At 50.5% G+C, this 21,873-nt stretch overlaps 1 protein-coding gene across 2 annotated transcripts in view; it reads right to left on the reverse strand.

Annotated features, from left to right (window-relative positions):
* Positions 1 to 21,873, reverse strand: part of IGF1R (insulin like growth factor 1 receptor) — a gene marked incomplete at its 3' end in the record, with an annotated part of 296,941 nt that overhangs the window by 19,923 nt on the left and 255,145 nt on the right. Inside the window, exons 10-17 of one of the 2 annotated variants that reach the window (XM_080692580.1) lie at positions 21,387 to 21,591; positions 14,206 to 14,489; positions 12,740 to 12,876; positions 11,923 to 12,082; positions 7,755 to 7,857; positions 7,052 to 7,122; positions 1,701 to 1,930; positions 1,496 to 1,606 (exon numbers count right to left, since the gene is read on the reverse strand). In XM_080692580.1, the coding sequence (XP_080548706.1) occupies positions 1,496 to 1,606; positions 1,701 to 1,930; positions 7,052 to 7,122; positions 7,755 to 7,857; positions 11,923 to 12,082; positions 12,740 to 12,876; positions 14,206 to 14,489; positions 21,387 to 21,591 (1,301 nt within the window). Of the gene's footprint in view, positions 1 to 1,468; positions 1,607 to 1,700; positions 1,931 to 7,051; positions 7,123 to 7,754; positions 7,858 to 11,922; positions 12,083 to 12,739; positions 12,877 to 14,205; positions 14,490 to 21,386; positions 21,592 to 21,873 lie in introns of both variants that reach the window. The other variant, XM_080692579.1, reaches the window with a different exon arrangement.

The raw sequence follows: 21,873 nt of genomic DNA on the forward strand, positions 1-21,873 counted from the left end.
CTGCTTCTTGGGGACATGGGCCCACACAGCGGGGACCACAAGGACCAGAGTCAAGGTCCAAGTGAGGACTCCACAACCACCCAGGCAGCCCGATGAGACGCACTGGCTGCTGGCGAGATTTCTCAGGATTTATCCGCCAGATTACTTTTAGAATGAATGACCTGGAAGCCAGGCTTCCTTGTGTTAAAAAGCTGGCCTGGGGGTTAATCTCACAGAAGCAGAGACACCTCAGTGACTAGTCAAACGCCGCACAGGACCTTCGTGGGTTTTTTTTTTTTTTTTTTTGGTGGTACTGGGGTTCCTGGAAGCCCTCCTTCCTCCGGGCTACACTCCCAGACCTATTTTATATTTTTGAAACAGGGTCTCTTACGCCAGCATGGCTGGCTTCGAACCTGCGCGATCCTCCTGTCTCCGCCTCCCAAGCGCGGGGATTACAAGCGTGCGCCATCACGCCCGGCTTCGTGGGTTTTGCCTTTGAAATTTTCGCTAGACGAAGCGGAGACTGTGCGGCGGAGGTGGTTACCACTCAGAGGTGTAAGAGAGACACTGACTCCAGGTTAAGCCTGAAATGCAGGCGTGGAGTTTGAGAAACCTTCATTCTTCCAGGGCAAGGAGAGGGCTGCGTGTGCACACATGGTGTGTATATGTGTGTGTGTGCACGTGTGTGCAGGGAGCTCGTGATTAAGCAGGTACCCGTGCACAGAACTGGGCAGGAAGTCACCCAGCAACTTCCCAGAGGCAAGGGCAGGAATCCAGCCAGCCCAGTGTCGAGCGGTAACAAGTGTCTACTGAAAGAAAGCCTGCCCTGAACTACCTGCTGGGCCTGGGATGAAAACCTGAAAACCAGGGTGTCGGCATGAGACATCCCGAGGACCACAGTGAGAGAAGGCACTACAGAAGCTAGGAGATGAGTCAGGGGTGCTGGGAAGGCAGCGGGGGAGAAGGCGATTCCTGGTCAGCACAGCAAGGCTTTCGAGAGGCGGCGGCCCTGCCATGGCCCAGGGCGGGGACGTGAGATATCACAGAGGCACAGAGGCCCTAATGTGGACGGGGAGCTGAGGAACAAGTCCCTCTCCCAAAGCTCAATTCTAGGCTGGGCATGGTGGCACACACCTGTAATCCTGGTACATGGGAGGCTGAGATGGGAGGATCACAGTTCATGGCCAGCCTCAGCTACTTAGTGAGGTCCTTTGCAACTCAGTGAGACCCTGTTTCCAAATAAAGAATGAAAACTAGGGCCGGGGGTGTAGCTCAGAGATAGAATTCCCCACAGTACTGTAAAAACAAACAAACAAACAAGCCAAAGCTCAAGTTGTGCCTGCAGTTGCGAGATCCTTCGCATAAGGCACCTTCTAACCAAGCCCGCAACGAGACATATTGCAAGCTGGAAGGAAAATGACTCAGAAAAGGACATACGCTCCTCCGCGGGGAGGCGGTCCTACAGAAAAGGGCGCAGGTGAGCTAACACGCGAAGGCGTTCAAGATCAAGACTGACCTCTATTTCCGGCCTCAGCGACCTGAGGTAACTCTTCAGGTCCCCCCGCGTCATCAGCTCCATGATGACCAGCGTCGGCTGGCCCTGGGACACCACGCCCAGCAACCGCACCTGGGGAGTCATAGACACGGGCTCAGAGGGGAAGGCGGCCCACACCCAGAATGGTGGCTTCTGCCCGCGCGGCGAGGGCTTCGCGGGGTCTTACCACGTGGTGACAGTTGAACTCCTTCATGACGGACGCCTCGTTGAGGAACTCAATCCGCTCCCGCATGCTGGCCGCCTCGTTCACCGTCTTGATGGCCACCCGGGTCTCGGGCTCGTCCTTCACGACGCCCTTGGCCACACCTTCGTAGACCATCCCAAAGGAGCCCTGGCCCAGCTCGCGGTTCATGGTGATCTTCTCCCGGGCGACCTCCCACTCGTCGGGGATGTACACTGGAGGAGAAGTGGAACGGACATGGGAATGGGAATTGGCTCCCGGACAGCACGAAGCTTTTTGGGGAGGCATATATATTTCACCTGTTTCATTTTAGCTTTTTTGTTTGTTTGTTTTGAGATTGAACCCAGGGGCACTCTACCTCCGGGCTATGCCTCCAGATATATTTTATTTTTTATTTTGAAACAAGGTCTTATCAAGTTTCAGAGACTGGCCTTAATCAAACCTAGATCCTCCCATTCCAGCTCCCAACTACTGGGATTACAGGCTTCACTTTACTTTTCAAAAACATGACTGGAGTCTAGGTGTGGTGGCGCACGCTTATAATCCCAGCATTCGGGGGGAGGCTGAGACAGGAGGACCGTGGTTTGTAGACAGCCTCAGCTACTTAGTGAGGCCCTCTGCAACTTGGTGAGACTCTGTTTAAAATTAAATAATAAAAAAGAGGGCAGGAGGTGTAGCTTGGAGGTTGAAGACCCCTGGGTTCCATCCTCAGACCCACAAAAACAAACAAACAAAAACCAAAATCAAAAACAAAAACCATGACTAGAGGCTGGTTATGTTGCTGTACGCTTATAATCCCAGTCCTTGGGAGGCTGAAACTGGAGGATGCCAGGTTTGAGGTCAGCCTCAGCTACTTAGGTCCTCTGCGTTTCAGTGACACCTTAATTCAAAATAAAGAATAAAAAATAGGGCTGGGGGTGTATCTCAGAGGTCGAATGCCCCTGAGTTCAATCCCCAGTACCAAAAAAAAAAAAAAAAAAAAAAAAAAAAAAAGACTAGTAGAGAATAGAAAGTCACTTATGCGAGCTCATTCCATTTCTCCTGCTAGGATCCCTCTGTCCTGGAGGATTCCCTGGCTTTGCCTGTGACCGTTGGGCCTCTCACGAGGTATGGCAACAACTGATCTCTGGTCCTGATGGAGACTTGGCGGTGACCGCAGGTCTTTGCTGGATTCCGTGACTCCAGAGACCTCTCAACAGGGGAAGGGCTGGGCACGGGGCACGGGAAACACGGAGCGTGGGTATGATTTCTTCGCTAGCCTCTGCCTCTGATTAAGTCTGATCTGGTCCAAAAATGTAAATAAGTGAATAGTTCTAGGCAGGAAGGAAGAAGGAAGAGAAGAGGGGAAATGCGGATGGGAAGGAAAGATAGAAAAACCCAATGGCAATTCCATCCACAACTCCCGTGGGTAAGGCAAAAGGCAGAATAAAAGCAAGCCAGCCCATCAGATCTGCAAGGGGTTTCGATTATTACTACATCTCCTAACGCTGTGGCGCAGAGTCCTGGCCCAGGAACAGAGGCAGGGACTCAGGATCATGCCTGTTTGCTTTTGTGCCCCCCCGAGGCCTGGGCCTGCTGCTAGCTGAGAGACCGGCGGGCTGACAGCTGTGTTCCTGCATCCCCACATCCCGAGTCAGTGCTAGCATCTAAGTGACACCTTGCCTGTGTGTATGTGTGGTACTGGAGATTGAACCCAGGGGCACTCTCCCGCTGAGCTACACCCCCAGCCCTATTGTATCATTTTGTTTTGAAACAAGGCCTCTCTCCCCTAAGTTGCTGAGGCTGGCCTTGAACCTGCTATCTTCCTGCCTTTAAGTGGTGTCTAAAGAAAGATGTTTACTCTCGATTAGGTCCAGGAGACACCACCAATTTTCACCTCAAGGCGTGTCCAACATGGACGATACTAAGCTTCCTGGATTCCTTCCCATGCACAGTTCTGTATTTCATCAGATGTACACGCGTAGGCATTTCTCAAATGGGACTCCAGCCTCCGTAGGGCTTGGGCAGCTTACTGTCCTCAAGAGGAGGCTGAAGCTCGCTTAGGAGGGCGAGGACGCAGGCTAGCCAGGAGGCACAGACAGCTCTATAGCACCCCTCAGGAAGCACAGACTCGCGGTCATCAAGCATTTATCTCTGAGGATCCAGGCCAGCTTTTAATCAGAATTAAATGCATTCCGTGGCAGTGAACATGTAGTTAAAAGCCAATCACATCCAACCCGTGGGAGTCCCTGAAGTCCAAGCCCTCAATCCCTTCTCTAAATTCAGCCCCAGGCTCTGACTGGAACCAGCCATCCTAAGCCTGTGTTATCGGCCCTTTCTTGGAGGGGATTTTCCGTGTACTCTGGGGCGTGGAGACGTGCAGATCAGCTTTGGGAGGAAGCAGTTTTTAAGCACCTTTGAACTGGGATGTTGCTTTGCTCTCCCTTGAGGAGACTGGCTTCGTGTGCTTGGCAAAGGGCCTGATATATTACCTTCAAATGAGGTGGCCCTGTTCCACCTGTTGGCCTGGGACTGTTTTTGTTTTGAGATGAAGAAAGACTGGCATGCTATGAAAGCATTCTGGAAGACAGCACATGTCAGCTCCAGTCGCCGCGACACAGTGGGAGTTTACTGTATTAAAACTTCCGTGAGATTCCTGGGCACTTTCTAGTCAATGTACAAAGGCTGCTCTTTGAGGGTTTGTTTCAAAGCAGAGTGGCTTCTCTGCTACTCCGAGAGAGGAGAGGGGGCCCTGCATGGTCCCCATCAGTCCCCACTGCCTGGAGGACTACTGAACCCCACCTGGTTTCTTTTTCCTTTAAAAACAACAACAACAAAAATGATTACTAAGCTGAATGAGATGGCTCGTCTGCCTCGCAATCTCAGCACTGGGAAGGGACGGCAGGAGGACTGTTTTGGGCCTAGGAGTTCTAGACCAGATGGGGTAACATTGTGAGATCCTGCCTAGATAGATAGATAGATAGATAGATAGATAGATAGATAGATAGATAGATAAAATGGCTCTCACATGGTGGCATACACTTGTAATCCCAATACTTGAGAGGCTGAGACAGGAGGATCCAGGTTTGTGGCCAGCCTCAGCTGCTTTGTGAAGCCCTCTGCAACTTAGTAAGACCCTGTTTCAAAATAAAGAATGAGAAGCCGGGCGTGGTGGTGCACACTTGTAATCCCGGCATATGAGAGGCTGAGACAGGAGGATCGCGGTTGGAGGACAGCCTCAGCTACTCAGTGAGGCCCTTTGCAACTCAGTGAGACCCTGTTTCAAAATAAAGAATAAAAAATTGGGCTGGAGGTGTTCTTGGAGGTAGAATGCCCCGGGTTCCACCCCTAGTATGGCAAAAAAAAAAAAAAAAAAAAAAAAATCATACTGTGGATGTAGCTTGGAGGTAGAATGCCCCTGGGTTCCATCCCTAGTACCAAAATAAAGAATGAAAAATAGGGCTGGGGGTGTAGCTCAGAGGTAGAATGCCTCTGGGTTTAATTCCCAGTACTAAAAAAAAAGCCATTAAAATATAAACAATACATACCTCTCTTGTTCTTCTATATTTATTTATGTTGGCAGTGATGAGGATTATCCCAGAGGGCTTTGCATACGCCAGACAAGTGCTTTTACCACTGAGCCACAACCCAGTCCTGTTGTTTATTTTATTTTCTTTTGTAAAGAGATCTTCTCCGTACTTAACTAAGTGTGGTATTCAACCTCCCAGAATGCTCTCTGTGCCACACACACATACACACACACACACATACACACACGTACATATGCTTGTTTAAAAAACAACAACCTTGTGAGACACTGCTATAAACAGGAATACCGTCAATATTCTGCACCTGATTCCGATTCGGAAGAGGCTGTTTCTGATTGGCTTTACTCTAAACATAACTGAACTAGAAATGATGAAAGAAACCGCAGTACGCTATCCTCACTCCCGCAGGCCTGCAGGTGACCAAAGTGTTTTCCTATGTTTCTCACGGGATCAGGATAATCAGTCGGGATCACTGCAACTCCTCGTCCCCACCCCCTGCTCATCCATGTCCGCTCCCGCAGCACGGAGGCAGTAAACACTTTTCTGGACGCGCTCCCCAGATGCCGGGTGCTTGTTTATTAACTTACTCCAGCCCCTCTTGGGGCCGGCTTCCCTCCCTGCCCGGGGGACCCCACGGCACCTTTCCACACTGCCTGCACGACACGGCCAACCAGACGCAGCAGAAAGGGCCGGAGAGGGCAGCTGGTGCCGACTTCCCACCTGCCTGGTGGTGCGGCCGGCCAGCTCCTTCCTGGGACTCATGTCCTCGCCTGCAGATGAACACAGGAAGCCCACCAGCAGGGGCTCGGGAGCACAAGGGGCCGTGTTGGGAAACCCCGAGCAAAGGCAGTAAGAGGTGCCAGCACTGTGGGACCCAGTGACAAGCACCCCCGAAATCGAAATAAGCCTGGGTTTAGCCCACTGGCAAGGAGAGACAGACAAGAGGGGGGATGGTCGCTGAGCACGACCCAGCGCCCACGTCAGACCGACTGCGCTCTTCAGCTAAATAAATGACCGTCGTCCGTTACTACCAAAGGGAGTGGTATGAGGGAGAACTTTGTAGAATCCTAGCCAGGAGAGGAAGACAGATCAAACAAGGCAGAAGGCAGCCGGGCGTGGCGGTGCGCGCCTGCAATCCCAATACTTGGGAGGCTGGGAGAGGAGGATCACAGGTTCAAGGACAGACTTAGTAATACAGTGAGATTCTGAGCACCCTAGTGAGACTGTTTCAAAACAACAACAACAAAAATAAGGGCACAGAAGTAGAATGGCCCTGAGTTCAGTCTTCAGTACCATAATAAACAAACAAACAAACAAAACAAAACAAAGGAGAGCTGCCCTAAGCGGCTGTGACCCTCAAGCTGGAATCCGGTTTGAGAGGACTGTTTGGCCGGCTGCAGCATATCCCCTGACCAGCTGTTAACATCAGGAAGCGTCTTTCGCTCTGGCATAACATTTTAAGCAATTAAATGAGCCGATAACTGTGCTGGCCATCAGCTCTAAAGTTTGTTTTTCCTTGGGGGAGACAACATGTATAGTTCCCAGGATTTTTGAGAAATTTATTAAGCTGCTAAACACTTGGGTTGGAAAAGGGAGCGAGGGTGGGGGGAGAAGGAGGAGGAGGAGGAGGAAGAGGAGAAGAGGAGGAGGAAGAGAAGAGGAAGAGGAGACAGAGGAGAAGAAGGAAGAAGAGGGGAGGAGGAAGAGGAAAAGAAGGAAGGGGAATAGAGGGGGGAGGAAATGATATCAAAGGGGGATCGCAGACAAAGCTCCCTCCCCAGGTAGCAACATTCCTGCCAGGGTCCTTACCATCGGCCGCACTGAAGTACTCCGGGTTCACCGAGGCGTACAGCACTCCATTACCCAGCCGGCTGTTATTTCTGCCAAGAAAAGATAAAATGCAGGTTAAGAAGCCCCATCTCCATATATTTCTGGGGCTATGGACATCTTTGCCACATCTGCCCTATTTGTTCTACTCCATGATGCATTTTGACAGGGGGGCAGGAGAGTGCGTACTGCTGAGAGGGATGCTCGTGTACACTCCCGCCGAGGGATCCCTGTCTACACTCCTGCTGAGGAATGCTTGTCTACACTCCTGCGGAGGAATGCTCATGTACACTCCCGCTGAGGGATCCCTGTCTACACTCCCGCGGAATGCTCGTCTACACTCCCGCCGACACCTATAGGACACAACCTTTGGATTCTTGGATGGCCACGGATGAGAGCCTTTTACGAAACATCTCCTTCCTTGCTTCCTTGGAAATAATAAGGCTAGTTTGACTGGACGAGTGTGTTTGGAAAAGCTCCGCGGGAGCCAGCGTAGCATTAAGAGGAAGATGGGTACCAAGAAAACGCCCCTTTAGTCAGTTGTTCCTGGGAATCCTTGGAAAACGCTCTTTTCCCGTGAGGAATGTTTGACGGTGAGGTCGGGTTTTCCCTCGGTGTGTGGGGGTGGTTCAAATCATCTGACCACTCGGCCGCACAAGTCACCCCCCCCACCCCCGGCGCTCACCTCTTTCTGTGGAAGACGTACAGCATTATCACCAGCCCCCCCACGATCAGCAGGATGGCCACCGGCAGCGCGATGATCAGGTGCATGAAGTTTTCATAGGTCGCTGCGGGATCAAGGGGAAACGGCAGGCTGTCACTAGGCGAGTACTCTGCGTGCCGAGTCTTTTTTATATTCAGTGGAGGGAGGAGGTATTGTGAAGGCAGTGGTTTGGATTCAGGTTCAGACGCAGGAGCTCGGACACCCAGGTGGAGATGCAGACTTGGAAATGGGCCAAGGTACTGGGCACCCACTTACGTGGATCATAAGTCACCCACGGAAGATTGTTTTGCCACTAAAGGCTATCCTTTTTACCCTTTATAGACTAGTAAATGTCTTAATTTTTAAAGTTAAAAATTTGGGGGGTAAAGGTATTTGAGATTGGACCCAGGGACACTCTACCCCTGAGCTATACCGCCAGTCATATATATATATAATTTGTTTCAAAACAGGGTCCAGCTAGGTTGCTGAGTCTTGCTATAATAATGGAGCAAGTCTCTCAGCAACCTAGCTGGACCTCAAACCTCTGCTGATCCTCCTGTTTCTACTTCCCAAGTGCTGGGATTCTAGGCATGTGCCAGCACACCTGGCTTAAAATTAAAGATATTATCAAGCATCTTTTGAAATAAAAGCAGGCTCCCAAGAGCATCTTCCAATTCCTGAAAAGACTCACGAGGCATCACTGCCAGTGGGGAAGTAGGAACGTTTTCTTTTCTTCCCCTAAGGACTATTTCTTAATATCTGTATCACTTATACTATCGGTCAGGTTGTACTGTGTTGGAGTTTCACATTTCAACAAGGCCACAGAGAAACTGGAACACATCCAGAGAAGAACAAGATGATTCAAAGGCTAGAGAATTGGTCTAAATGATGGGGCTAAAAGAAAAAAGAAAGAAAGAAAAAAGAAAAAAAACAAGCCCAAAGACTGGAGAGTATGGAATCTGGAGAGGTCTGGAGGGTAGCTTAACAGTAGTCAGGCACACAGAGTTCCGAAAATGAAAGAGGGCAGGTGCCAGGAAGCTTCCAAAGCTTCCATCTCCTCTGGGGATTAAACGGGAAGAAACAGGACTAAACCGCAGCAGGAGTCTTGTCTGACACACGGAGAAGCTTTCCAGCAGCAAAACTGGCACGCCGGTTGATTTCCCTGCGGTATATGCCAACTTCTGCTGGAGCCACTCCAACAGAGGGACTCCTGGGTCCCCATGCCAGTGCCATCCTGGCTCTCACACGGTTATGTGAACAGCCACGGCAGAGAGGACCGCGGCCTCTGTATGCCGAGGTCAATAAACCCAAGAAGCCAAGGCTGCGGTTTCACAGACCCCAGCCTGACGCCAGACCCCAGACCCAGGCTCTGTTTCTAAGGGGCTCGGGGGTTTGGGGAGAGGGAGGGGGAGAAAACCACTACTCTAGAGAGGACACAGGAATATTAAGACATTTCAGGTACCTGGGCAGGTGGCATAAGCTACTAAGATTTGGGTAAGAGTCCCCCAAAGACCCAGGTTTCATGAAGGCTTGAGCCCCAGACGTTGGAGCCATCTTTGTGAATAGGGACCGTGGACGGGTATTTAGGTCCTTGGGGGTGTGCCCTTGGAGGGCATACCGGAAACCCAGCCCTTTCATGTCTCTCTCTGTGCTTCCCAGCTGTGATGAGGTGAACAGCTCTGCTCTGCCACTTATAACTTGCTGTGATGTGCTCGCTGCGGGCCCAAAGCAACAGAGAGAGCTGACCATGAACAGAAACCTCTGAAGCCATCACCCGAAATAAACCTTTCCTCCTTGTAAGTTGATTGTCTCAGGTTTTTTGTTACATTAATGGAGAGCTGACTAATGCAGAAGCTAACGAGCAAGACTAGGTTAAGTGGAATAAATTGTGGGCCAGAGAACTCAAACTATTTTAATTGACAAAAATATCAGCCTAAGCAGCTATTTACCCATAAACCCTGAACCGAGGCCCACTATAGTGCCAGGTACTTAAAATGTTAACTTGCAGTTTGTAATTCTATTTACCCCTATCTTTTTTTTTTTTTTTTTTTTTTTGCAGTACTGGAGATGGAACCCAGGGGCATTCTAGCTCTGAGCGACAACCCCTCCCTATTTTTTATTCTTTATTTTGAAACAGGGTCTCAATGAGTTGCAAAGGACTTCACTAAGTAGTAGCTGAGGCTGGCCACGAACCACGATCCTCCTGTCTCAGCCTCCCAAAGGCTGGGATCACAAGCGTGCGCCACCACGCCCGGCCACCCCTATCGTTTTGATGTCTGTCACTATGGGGATTTTCAGATATCAGGCATATTTTTGAACAAGAATGCAATGTGCTATTAACTACTCACTATAGTTAATATGTCGTACAATTGATCTCTTGAGCAAATCATCCTTTTTAACTGAAATTTTGTATCCTGTGACCAACATCTCCCCAAATCCACCATTCTACTCTTTACTTATGTGAGTTCAACATTTTTAGATTCCATATATTATATAAAAGAGATTGGATGGTGCCTGGCTCATCCGTGTAACATCATGTCACGCATGCTCATCTCTTACTGTGAGTGCACAAGGTTTTCATCCTTTTTATGAATGAATAGCATTCCATTGTGTTTAAGCATCATACGTTCTTTTTCTTAACCCGCTCATCAGTTGATGTACACTCAGGTTGACGTCACATGTTGGCCATTGTGAAAAGCGCTCCAGTGAACTTGGGAGAGCAGATGTCTCCTAGACATAACGACTTCGTTTTCGCTGGAAATGCATGCAGGAGTACTGGACTGATGGACTGCCGCCTCCTTACTTTAGTCAGACTCCAGAGCAGATGGAGGACAGACACGGGGAGGGACCACAAGCGCTACCACTAAGCAAAGCGGCCTTTAGATGTTTGGTGGGGAGTAGTGAAGAAAACTATTATGCCAAATATAGTGGCATAATAGTTTTTGATCCCATTTTACGAACATAAAATAATCTAAAACAAAACCCCCTAGAATTTGAATAAAAATAAAACTCAATATGGATATAATTTTACAACACAAAAGACCAAGTTTTCTTGGTCAACCAGGGGCATGAGGCTTTTGTGATGTTTATATGTTTTACAAAATTTAGTTTTAACATCTGAACTCATCACACAGCCTTCTAAGAATTCTGTCCGGTTGGTGGTTTGAGCACAACTTGTAACCAGTCTCTGCACAAAATGCTGGGCTCTGTTGCCAATATCTATTGGCTTTTTTTTTTTTCTTTTCTTTTTTGTGGTGCTAGGGATGGAACCCAGGGGCATCATACCTCTGAGCTACATCCCCAGCCCTAGTTTGTTTTTAGTCTTTTTATTTTTTGAACAGGATCTCACTGAGTTGTGAAGGGCCTTGCTAAGTAGCTGAGGCTGTCCGCAAACCATGATCCTCCAGTCTCCACCTCCTGAATGCTGAGATTATACTGGTGCTTTTAAAAATGTATCTGTAATCAGCTGGGTGTGGTGGCGCACGCTTGTAATCCCCGCGCTTGGAAGGCAGAGACAGAAGGATCAGGCAGGTTCAAAGCCAGCCTTGCTGGCTTAAGAGACCCTGTTTCCAAATAAAAAAATATAAAAATAGGTCTGGGAGTGTAGCCTGGAGGTCAAAGGGTTCTATCCCTAGTACCACCAAAAAAAAAAAAAAAAAAAAAAAAAAAATCTAATTCACTTGTAGACATTTATGGGGAGCCCAATGCCTTAGCCTGAGATGTTATCATGGAGATTCCTGCCCTGGAGCAGAGGGACTAGGCAATCTCCCAGACTTCTTTCTCCTCTGGATTCTGATCCTATGAGCCCTAACCAGCTTCACTGACCACACAGGAGATGGACCGGCTAATCCAGTGCTCTATCAACTGTCTTTGAACACAGGTGGGGGAAAGCAAGGGTCTCTTTTGTCTCTTTACTATCTATACCACCCCAAAAAGAAAGGCTCAGACTCCATGAAGCCTGTAACATGCGATAGGGACCCAAAGCCCAGCATGTCCCAGGCTGAGCTCCTGGACAAGGCACTGGCTCCTTAGCAGGACTTTTAGAAAAGCTGGCTATTTTAACAGAAAACCAGAGAGAGCCTCAGAAACCCGGGATTCCTAGATCCAGCCCCAACCAATGTTCGTGCCACCCACTCCCCAACAGCCTTACTTTTGGCTGGGACGTAGAAGAAGACAGGATCTGTCCAGGATCCATTCCCAGAGAGAGAGGTCGCCTGAATCCGGGCCGTGTAGTTCCCTGGGTTTAGCCGGTTAAGCCTGGCCCCTCCGTACTTCCTGTATTCCTGTCTGGACACACATTCCCGCTGATCCTGGGGGAACAAAAATGCCTCAATGTCTTGTAGACATGGGAGCTGGCGGGCACCTGCTGACTCGACTCGTCAGACTGCTGGTTCCAGATGCCAACCTCTGACGTTCCCCTCTACAAATGACCCCAGTTGTCAAGAAAAGGGAAGAAAGAAACAGATCTTAAAAGGTAGTTCTCTGGGCATGATGGGCGATGCTTATAATCCCAGCATTCGGGAGGCTGAGACAGGAGGATCTCAGTTCACGGACAGCCTCAATTACTTAGTGAGGCCCTCTGCAACTCAGTGAGACTCCATTTCAAAATAAAACATAGAAAATAGGGCTGGGGGGTAGCTCAGAGATAGAATGACCCTGGGATCCATGCCCAGTACCACAAAACAAACAAAAAAACAAACAAATGAAAAACAGTCATTTAAGTCATTTAAAGCATATCAAAAATTTGTACCCCAAATGAACTTCGGAAGAATAAAAAGGCTGTGCCGGGCGATTGTCTTCTGAGGTTGAGAAGCACCCCAACTCCGTGCACACTTGGGTCCTCTTCACAGAGTGTGGATCTGCTGGAATCCCCAGGCCCTCACCTCCTGTCTCCTGGTCTTACTGCTTGATCGTGCTACCAACCCTGACAGAAATACACACGGCCCCGGACCCCAGCCCGGGCTCACCTCGACTTGTGATCCGTATTTTATTTCATACATTAGAATCAACCCATTGGGGTTCTCAGGTTCGGGCCACTTTAAAAATATGGAGTTTTCAGGTCTGGGTTCCCAGGTCACGGGGCCAGGAATGTCATCAGCTCCTTCTGTATAATTTATACAAGAGACAAAGTCAAATTCAGGTGTCCAGGGAGGGAGACAAATGAGAGGCCGACCTACGGATATCCCCCCACCCTTCCCCACCAACCCAAGCACGAGGACCGTGGGCCTCTCACGCACAGAGGGTTAGAGCTAGGCCACCTGCCGTGAGCATCCGGCCCCGCCCCGCCGGAAAGGCCTGTGACCAAGCGCGAGACGAAGGCCCTGGCAGCCGCTGTGATTTTCTTCTCCTCTGCTCTCACTCTCCAAAAATAAACTCATCAAACACAGCAGCCCGGAAAGGGTGCTGCCCAGTTGCAGCCGCGACACAAAGGCCCTGCAGTCCACGTTCACACACGGTGACTACAATTTCTATGCGAGCCAGCCGCAGAGCCAGCGGCTTAGAAGCGGGTGCCCGGAGCCCGCGAGCTGTCATCGGCTCCTTCGGCTCCTGCTGACCTTACTTCCTACTGCAGAGTACTGAGCCTACGGCACAGAGCCACCGAGCAGCTGGTCTAGGCTTCCCTTTGGAGGGTTGGGGAAATCGAGGTACAGAAGGCTGAGGATTGTCCCAAGGCAGGCTGCATCGCAGTGCAGGCGCTATGTAGAGGAGGGACCCCTCCCCAGACTCCAACCACCTTCATACTCTATGATCTGCCGTTTCCTGCAGGAATAAGGATTGGGTAGTGCTTCAAAGACAGGAATGGGCTGGACGTGGTGGCACACGCTTGTAATCCCAGCATTTGGGAGGCTGAGACTGGAGGATCACGGTTTGCGGATGGCCTCGGCTACTTAGTGAGGCCCTCTGCAATTTAGTGAGACCCTGTTTCGAAATAAAGAATAAAAAATAGGGCTGGGGTGTAGCTCGAAGGTCGCATAACCCTGGGTTCCACCCCTAGACCTGCAAAAAAAAAAAAAAAAAAAGACAGGAATGGCTGTCCGGGCACCAGACAGTGAGGGACTTAGGAGGTCAAGATGAGTCCCAAGAAGCAGGACCACAGGCGACTCCAGGAGTCGCTTTGGTGGGCCGATGGTCATTCTGCGTCAAGGCAGCTAGCTCGGGACTCTACGGAACCCGTGAGAATTCGGGAGGGAGCGGGCTCATTTGACAGAGCACAAATGTGGCCGCGCAGGGGAGAGGGCAGCCTGCGGGAGGCTCCCTGCTCTCCATCGCTTCCTACCCGGAGTCTGGTCTACCACGCCGCCTACTACCGATCACACATTCCTGCGCAGGATCGAGTCCACATGAGGCCATCAACCTGGGCATCAAATACCAGGCCTGCAAAACGCCGAGCTTCGGGGGAGTGGGAGGCGGGGGCAGCTGGATCGCGCCATACCTGCGGGCATGGTTCTTGCAAAGACGAAGTTGGAGGCGCTGCAGCCCAGCTTCTCGGCCTCGTGGTTGCAGCTGTGGATGTCGATGCGGTACAGGGTGAATGGCCGGAGGTTGGAGATGACCGTCCTCTCCTTGTTATCCACTCTGCTCTCAAAGAACGGGTACTCCGTCTCCAGCTCCTCCGGGTCCGACATGTTGTAGGTGTCTGCCACCGTCGTGTTGCGGCTTCTGCTGGACATGGTGGTGTTGGCCACCTGCGTGAGGCCTCTCCGCTTCCTCTCAGGTCTGCGAGGAAGACAGAGCTTTGGCTTGTATGTGTTTCTATCCCCCCCCCCCCCCCCAGTATCGGGGATGGAAGCCAGGGGCATTCTACCTTTCTACCTTCGAGATACGCCCCCAGCCCTTTTTCTTACTATAATTATTCTTTATCTTGAAGCAGGGTCTCGCTGGGTTTGGCCTCACTAAGTAGCTGAGGCTGACCATGAACCGCGATCTTCTTGTCTCGGCCTCCCGCATGCTGGGATTATAAGCGTGCGCCACCGCGCCCGGCTTGCTTTTGTCTCTTGTTCTTTCTTTTCATTTATCTTGGCACTGGGGATGGAACCCAGGGGCATTCGACCTCTGAGCTACACTCCCAGTTTATTTTATTTTTATTTTAAAACACGGTCTCAATAAGTTGAGAGCAAGCTGAGGGCCTCACTCAGTTGCCAAGGCTGGTTTCAAACCTGGGATCCTCCTGTCTCAGCCTCCCAAGTACCGGGATGGTAGACATCCACCATCGTGGCGGGCTCTTTTGCCTTTTCCTTGACTAGGGTAACCGTATGAGAAAGGAAAAAAATCTTAAATTTAGGATGAAATCACTCAGTCCCTTTGGTAACAACAGATAAATACGATACAGACTGCTTTCTCTACTGCACCCTCAGTACCAGCACGCATGCGGCTGGCTTCCACAGCGCTCACTCTATTACACCTGGAAGCAAACACTGTCTCGCCGCCCCGGGCAGGCAGCGTCCTGTCTCATCAGAACGCCAGCTACAGCCACCTGGTCCCGGCCCTTGAGCTGTGCGCGTGCGCGTGAAAGAGCTCACGCCTACCCGCTGCGCTAAGATTCACTAGGGCTTGAGGGGAGAGGAGAGTTGTGTTCCTCAGGCCCCAGAGAGATGGGCCAGAAGGGATTCAAAGCCTCCAAGTGGTGGCTTCTTGATTCCCTCTAAAATAAAATAAAGATGCCCCAATTAGAGCAGCAAGCAAGGGTCTGCACCCCAGGGCTCTTCCTAGGGGCTCCCACTGATGGATGCCTCCTCTTGTAGCCACCCCCAGAGTGTACCATACTCCTGGGGGTCCTTGGCCCCGGGCCTGGCCTCCCGCTCAGCAGTGGGCGCTCCCCAGAGACAGCCCACCAGGGGGAGATCCGGATCATGGCTCTGAGTAGGAGGCAGAACAGCCACAGGAAGGATGCTCGGAATCCCCAGGGAAGGTCCTCGACGCCCAAGGGGACGGAGGAGAATGTGGCCTTCCCATTGTCGCTTTGGTGGAAAGAGAAGAAATATACTCTTGCGTTTCCCCCAGAACCGTAACAGGCTCCGCACGTGTACAGAAACCAAGAACAATAAGCCACACGAGAGAGGGGCCTGGATCCAGCAGGGCAGCCCCAGGCCAGCCCCGGACAAGGGGGACCGGGGCTGCGGCCACTGGCTGGCTGCTGGTCTCATGAAGGGGCGAAGGGTGGCGGGGAGCACATGAGATGATAGTCTTCTTGTAAAAAAAAAAAAATAAAAGAACAAAAAACCAAGCCGGGCATGGTGGCACCTGCTTATAATCCCAGGATTTGGGAGGCTGAGCCAGGAGGATCCAGGTTCACGGCCAGCCTCAGATACTACTTTGCAATTCAGTGAGACCCTGTTTCAAAACAAAGAATAAGCTGGGCGTGGTGGCGCACGCTTGTAATCCCCGCGCTTGGGAGGCTGAGACAGGAGGATCGCACAGGTTCGAAGCCAGCCTCAGCTACTTAGTGAGGCTCTTAGCAATTTAGTGAGACCCTATTTCTAAATAAAATATAAAATAGGTCTGGAAGTATAGCCCGGAGGTATAAAGCCCGTGGGTTCCACCCCAGTATCACCAAACCCCCCCCCCAAAAAAAACAAAGAATAAAACAATAAAACATGGGGCTGGGGGTGCAGCTCGAAGGTAGAATGACCCTGGGTTCCATTCCCGGTACCACAAAAGCAAGCAAGCAAGCAAACAAATAAATACTAAGCTCAAGGACATGAGAAAGCTCAGGGTAGGGGGCTCTTCTGTCTGTGGAGGGGAGCGAGGTCAATTCTCTGTGCGGCCCCACCAAAGGGAGAAAGTGTGCAACACAGGAAGCTCATTCCAAAAGGTAGAAACCACCCGGTCAGAGGTGGGTCTTTTCACAGTGCAGGCAGGGGAGGAAGGGTTCGGACACGAGGCCAGCACTGTACACGCCCACCAAGCCTCCGGCCAACCAACAGCCTACCTTCTGGGAAGGAAAGAACACAAGAGACCATGTTTGTGGCTAGGGAGCTTTGTGTGTGTGTTTGTGTGTGTGTGTGTGTGTGGTACTGGGGGTGGAACCTAAAAACTTTCTACCTCCTGGCTGTATTCCCAGACCGGTTTTTTATATTTTTATTTGGACATATGGTCTCACTAAGTTGTTGAGAGCCTCACTAAGCAGCTGAGGCTGGCTTCGAACCTCTGTGATCCTCCTGTCTCAGCCTCCCAAGAGCAGGGATTACAAGCGTGCGCCACCACGCCCCGCTAGGGAGCTCTTTTTCAACACGTTACCTATAAATTTCCCGCCTTTGCTTCAAAACCAACCCCACACACATTTGTGTCCACAAGTCAGAGGCTGCTGGGGTTGGAACCATTGCAGAGTAATACCGCCCGCCCCTTCCCCCAGCCCACTCCCTAAGCGCGGGGATTACGCCATCAAAGTACACTCAACCGTTCACTTATTTGTAAACACAGCGCTTTTGGAGACCGCACAGCTGTTACTGTTGACGCCACGCCAGGGATCGGCGGAGGAGGCACCGCGGAACTTTAGCAGGAAGGCAAGAGATGGGGTAAGCAGATGGCCCCACACCTCCTAGTCAACAGCTACACTCCAAACGGTGAAACCAACAGGAAGCTCTGCCGCGGCTCCTCATCCCACTCCATGATCCCACCTCCTCCTGCTGAAAACCTCGTACTTCTCAACACGTCAGGGTTTCCTCTGGACAAAACCATGTGACTGGGAAATAAAGATGGCAGCCAACGAAAGACATTTTGCGTCAAATTCTAACTTTAGGAAGCAGCTCACAGATGCTAGCTTCTGTTCTACTTCAAACACCCAGGGTCGCTATGGACCCTGGAGAAGAAACTCCACCCGACTTACTTGGTTTTAGTTTCCCCAAGAAATTGTTCCTAAAACTCCAAATCACTTCTGGGCAATTGAAACAAGAAAGCCGACTTGATGATGTGGTCACGCTGCCATCTGGGCATCCCTTCTCAGGAACCTTCTAGATTTAAGCCTTAGCAGAAGGCAGATAAACAAACCTAAGTTCTCCTAAGCTGTGACCTCTCCCTGTGGGCAAAACATGATATCTACGTCCATCCTATAGAGTATCGCAGGCAGGACTTGTTTGCGGCGAGAGGAAGTCTTGCCCTGGGGATGGCTGGGCGTCCTCATCATGCGGGACCTGGCACAGGGGAAACTTATTCTGACCCCAACAGCGTGAACGCTGTGCATTAATTAACACCCGAGTCAAACGCTGCTCCCTATCCTCCATCACCTGATCTGGCGTCCCGCATCTGAAGATAAATAAAGCTCCTGCCTTAATGACTACAACAGAGAGCCACGGGCCGCTTAGCAGAACCTTGCTCTTCTGGGTCGCCCGCCAAGGTTCTTCTGTTGGGAGGCTTGGTTCCAGTGTGGTGGTATTGGGAGGTGGTGGGGACGTCCCTATTGTAAGACCATTATTCCCCGGGGTTCTGTTCTCAGAACGGATTAACGCTGGTCGTGAGAAGTGAGCTGTTTTCAAGAGTTGGTTTGTGTACAAGAGTAAGGCGAACCCCAGAGCCTCTCTCTGCCTCCTGCCCATCCCGTGGGCTCCTTCTCCCACTAGTGCTCTGCCACGTGACGCAGCCTCAGGCATTTTATTATAGTAACAACAGGAAAAACACTGATAATGGTTGCTTGGACAGTACATCAGTGGAAACCCCTGGGAGCCTTTGATGGCAAATAGACTGTTTCTTGGGGCTGGGGGACGTAGCTCAGTGGTAAAGTGCTTGCCTCACATGTGTGAGGCCCTGGGATTAGTCTGCAATAATAAAGAAGAAAAAGAAAAGGAAAGGAATGGAAGGAAGGTTGGTTCTTGCCCAGTCTCTTGGGGCATGCCATACTCAGTCCTGTGGCACCAGAAACTGCCCCCAGCTGAGCCTCTCCTGGCCCCAGTGGAATGGACACTGTGGGGTCCGTGGTGAATGGTGTCTTGGTGTGAGGACGTAGGGCCTAGGCACACACAGTCGTGTGTGTGAGTGTGAGTGTGTGTGTGTGTGTGTGTGTGTGTGTGTGTGTGTGTTACTGGAGATGAAGCCCAGGGGCATTCTACCTCTGAGCTACACCCCCAGCCCTATTTTATTTTCTGTTTTGCAACAGGGTCTCACCAAGGTCAGAATCTAAGTTAATTTAGGATGTCAGAGAGGACGACAAATCTCACCAAGTTCCAGTTTTTAAACATCTCTGAGCTCTGTCCAAGTCCTTAAGCTTTCAGAGTCTAGGAACCACGCAGGACACACAGATACCAGAAAAGAGAAAACAGCAGTGCATGCTGGGTCACAGGCTGCCGCTGGCCACGGCCAAGGCACCTGCCAGACAGGAGCTGCCAACGGGGGTGGGGGTCCTGGTCGGCCGGCACTTGCACTCAAAGCTCTAGGGTGGCAGAGAGAGAGAGAGAGAGAGAGAAGAGAAGAGAAGAGAAGAGAAGAGAAGAGAAGAGAAGAGAAGGAGAGAGAGAGAGAGAGAACGAACAGACACACACACACACAGATGGAGAGAGAAATGGAGGGAGAGACAGATCCTAAGAAGGGCAGATTTTCATTCTTAAAAGGAAATAGTGCCTCCAGTTCTAAAAGGTCTTTATATTCTATACTTTACTGATTCTTCAAAGTTAGACAGCTATCTTTGACCATTTTGCAAGTATCCAGAAAGCCACTCAAAAAAAAAGAAAAAAAGAAATCACTTTAAAATCCATTTGTTGTTGCAACCTAAGAAAGCCTTTAAGAGGACCATAACTATGGAATACGCGGCAGCCACAGGCTTCCAGGGACTCTCTGGAGAAAAGAAGATGGTACAGCCAGGTGTGGTGTCGCACGCTTGTAATCCCAGCATTTGGAAGGCTGAGGAGACTCATGGTTCGAGGACAGCCTCAGCTACTACTTAGTGAGGCCTTTTGCAGCTTAGTGAGACCCTGTTTCAAAATAAAGAATAAAAAAGAGGGCTGAGGTATAGCTCAGAAATAGAATGCCCCTGGATTTCATCCCCAGTACCTCAAAAAAAAAAAAAAAAAAGACAACAGGCAGAGGGTGGCACTAGGGCGGGGCAGGGCCTGGGGCCAATGCATGGGAGTAGAGGGCTGTTGTGAACCCAGCCCGCACTACACATCATCTCAGGAAAAAAGGGAGTTATGGGCCAGCACTCCATTTCCACTCTTCTTCCTCTGCTGATGTCTCTTCCAGTTGCTTTTTTCCTTAATAACTATTTTGTTTACATTCTGGTAATATGTTAGAATAAAAAAAACGGTAACATCAACTTCTGCCATTTTAACTATTTCAAATGTGGGATTTAGTATTTAGTAGTAATTAATTTCATTTACAATGTTGTGCAACCATTGCTGCTGTTTGCAAAAAAAAACTTCCATCATAGCCGGGAGTGGTGGCACACACCTGTAATCCTAGTATTGGGGAGGCCGAGACAGGAGGATCACAGGCTCGAAGGCCACCTCAGCAACCTTGTGAGGCTCTCAGCAATTTGCAAATTTAAGAAATGGGCTAGGTTTGTATGCTAGAAGTAGAATGCCCCTGGGCTCAATCCCCAGCACCAAAGCAAAACAAAAACAAATTTTTTTTTCATCGCTCCAAACAAAAACTCTACCGAATACAAAATAATTCCCCACTTTCCTCTTAACCCTACTTCCAGCCTGTAGTAAATCAAATCTACTCTGCACTTGCTGATTCTAGACAGTTCACATACAAGGAATCATACAGCAGTCGTCCTTCTATGTCTGGCTTTGTTTAGCATGGAGTTTTCAGGATTCATGTAGGTGTACCATGGATCGGAATTGCTTCCTCTTTATGGCTGAATACTATACCATTGAATGGACGTGCCGATTATGTTTGTCCTTTCATCTGCTGATGGACACTGGGTTGTTGATGGCTTTTGTCTACTATGAATAGTGCTGCTACTGAACATGTATTTTCCTCTACTTGTGTTCCCACTTCACAGAAACCACGGCTAGAGCAGAGGAGCAGGGAGAATCCCTGGGGCAGGGGCTCCGTTACTTCGAAATGCTGTCTTCTATGCAGCTTTGCAGTTTTCCAAACCTACTTGTAAGGACGCCTGCGGCACCTGGTAATGTTTTGAAGTTGGACTGACTTGAATTCTCCTTTCCTCTTCCTTCCTTCCTCCTCTGCTGGGGAGGGAGGCAGCTGGTTCCAGCCCTCTGAGCCTCATTTCCCCGTCTCTAGGAGGGGACCCACCTGCTCTCTACAGCAGGTGTGTGGCTGGGTCACATAAGCAGGGCCTGAAAACAGGTACCCTGGCCCCTTCCCTGCAGGGTCAACCCGTGGCTATAGGGGCTCCACTTGGCCAAGCTAACACCAACACCATCTTTTTTCGTGTGTGCGTGTGGGATCGAACCCAGAGGCACTCTACCTCCAAGCTACGCCCTCAGCCCTTTCTTATTTTTTTGTTTTTGAAACAGGGTCTTGCTAAGTTGCTGAGGCTGGTCTCAAACCTGCAATCCTCCTGTCTCAGCCTCCCAAGTACTGGGATTACAGGCATGTGCCGCCGCTCCCAGCCTCACGCCATTTTTTGTGGCTCCTGTGTGATGCCCCGCGCTACCTAGTGGAGAAAGCCTGGCCGAAGCAGCTGAGCCAGGGGAGATTCTCCCATGGCAAAGGCACCTGGGCACAAAGATGGAGTTGTGCAGGAAGTTCTCGAAGACTTTGCGGTACTCGGCCTCCTCCTTCTCGGCCTGCTTCTCGGCCTCGGTTTTGGGGCAGGCGCAGCAGGGCCCTTTCTCGCCGCCACACACTTCCACCCTGGGGTTCGCTGTCACCTCCTCGACGTCAATGGTGCCGTCGGCGTATTTTCTGATGGGGATTTTGTCTTCTCGGCAGAGAGAAAGCCAAGGAGGAGGGAGAAGGAAAGAAAAATGGTGAGGATCTTGAATCAAGACGCAGCCGGAAGCTGGGCACGGCAGCTCCCGCCTGCCATCCCAGCACTGGGGAGACCGAGACAGGAGGATCCGGGTTCAGGGACAGCCTCAGCTACTTAGTGAGGCACTCTGCCACTCAGTGAGCCCCTGTTTCAAAGTAAAGAATTAAAAAAATAGGGCAGAGGGTTTTGCTTGGAGGTAGAATGTCCCTGGGTCCCCCCGCCCCAAAAAAA

The sequence above is a fragment of the Muscardinus avellanarius genome (assembly GCF_963383645.1).
Source record: "Muscardinus avellanarius genome assembly, chromosome: 3".
In the NCBI taxonomy this organism is placed as follows: Eukaryota; Metazoa; Chordata; class Mammalia; order Rodentia; family Gliridae; genus Muscardinus; species Muscardinus avellanarius.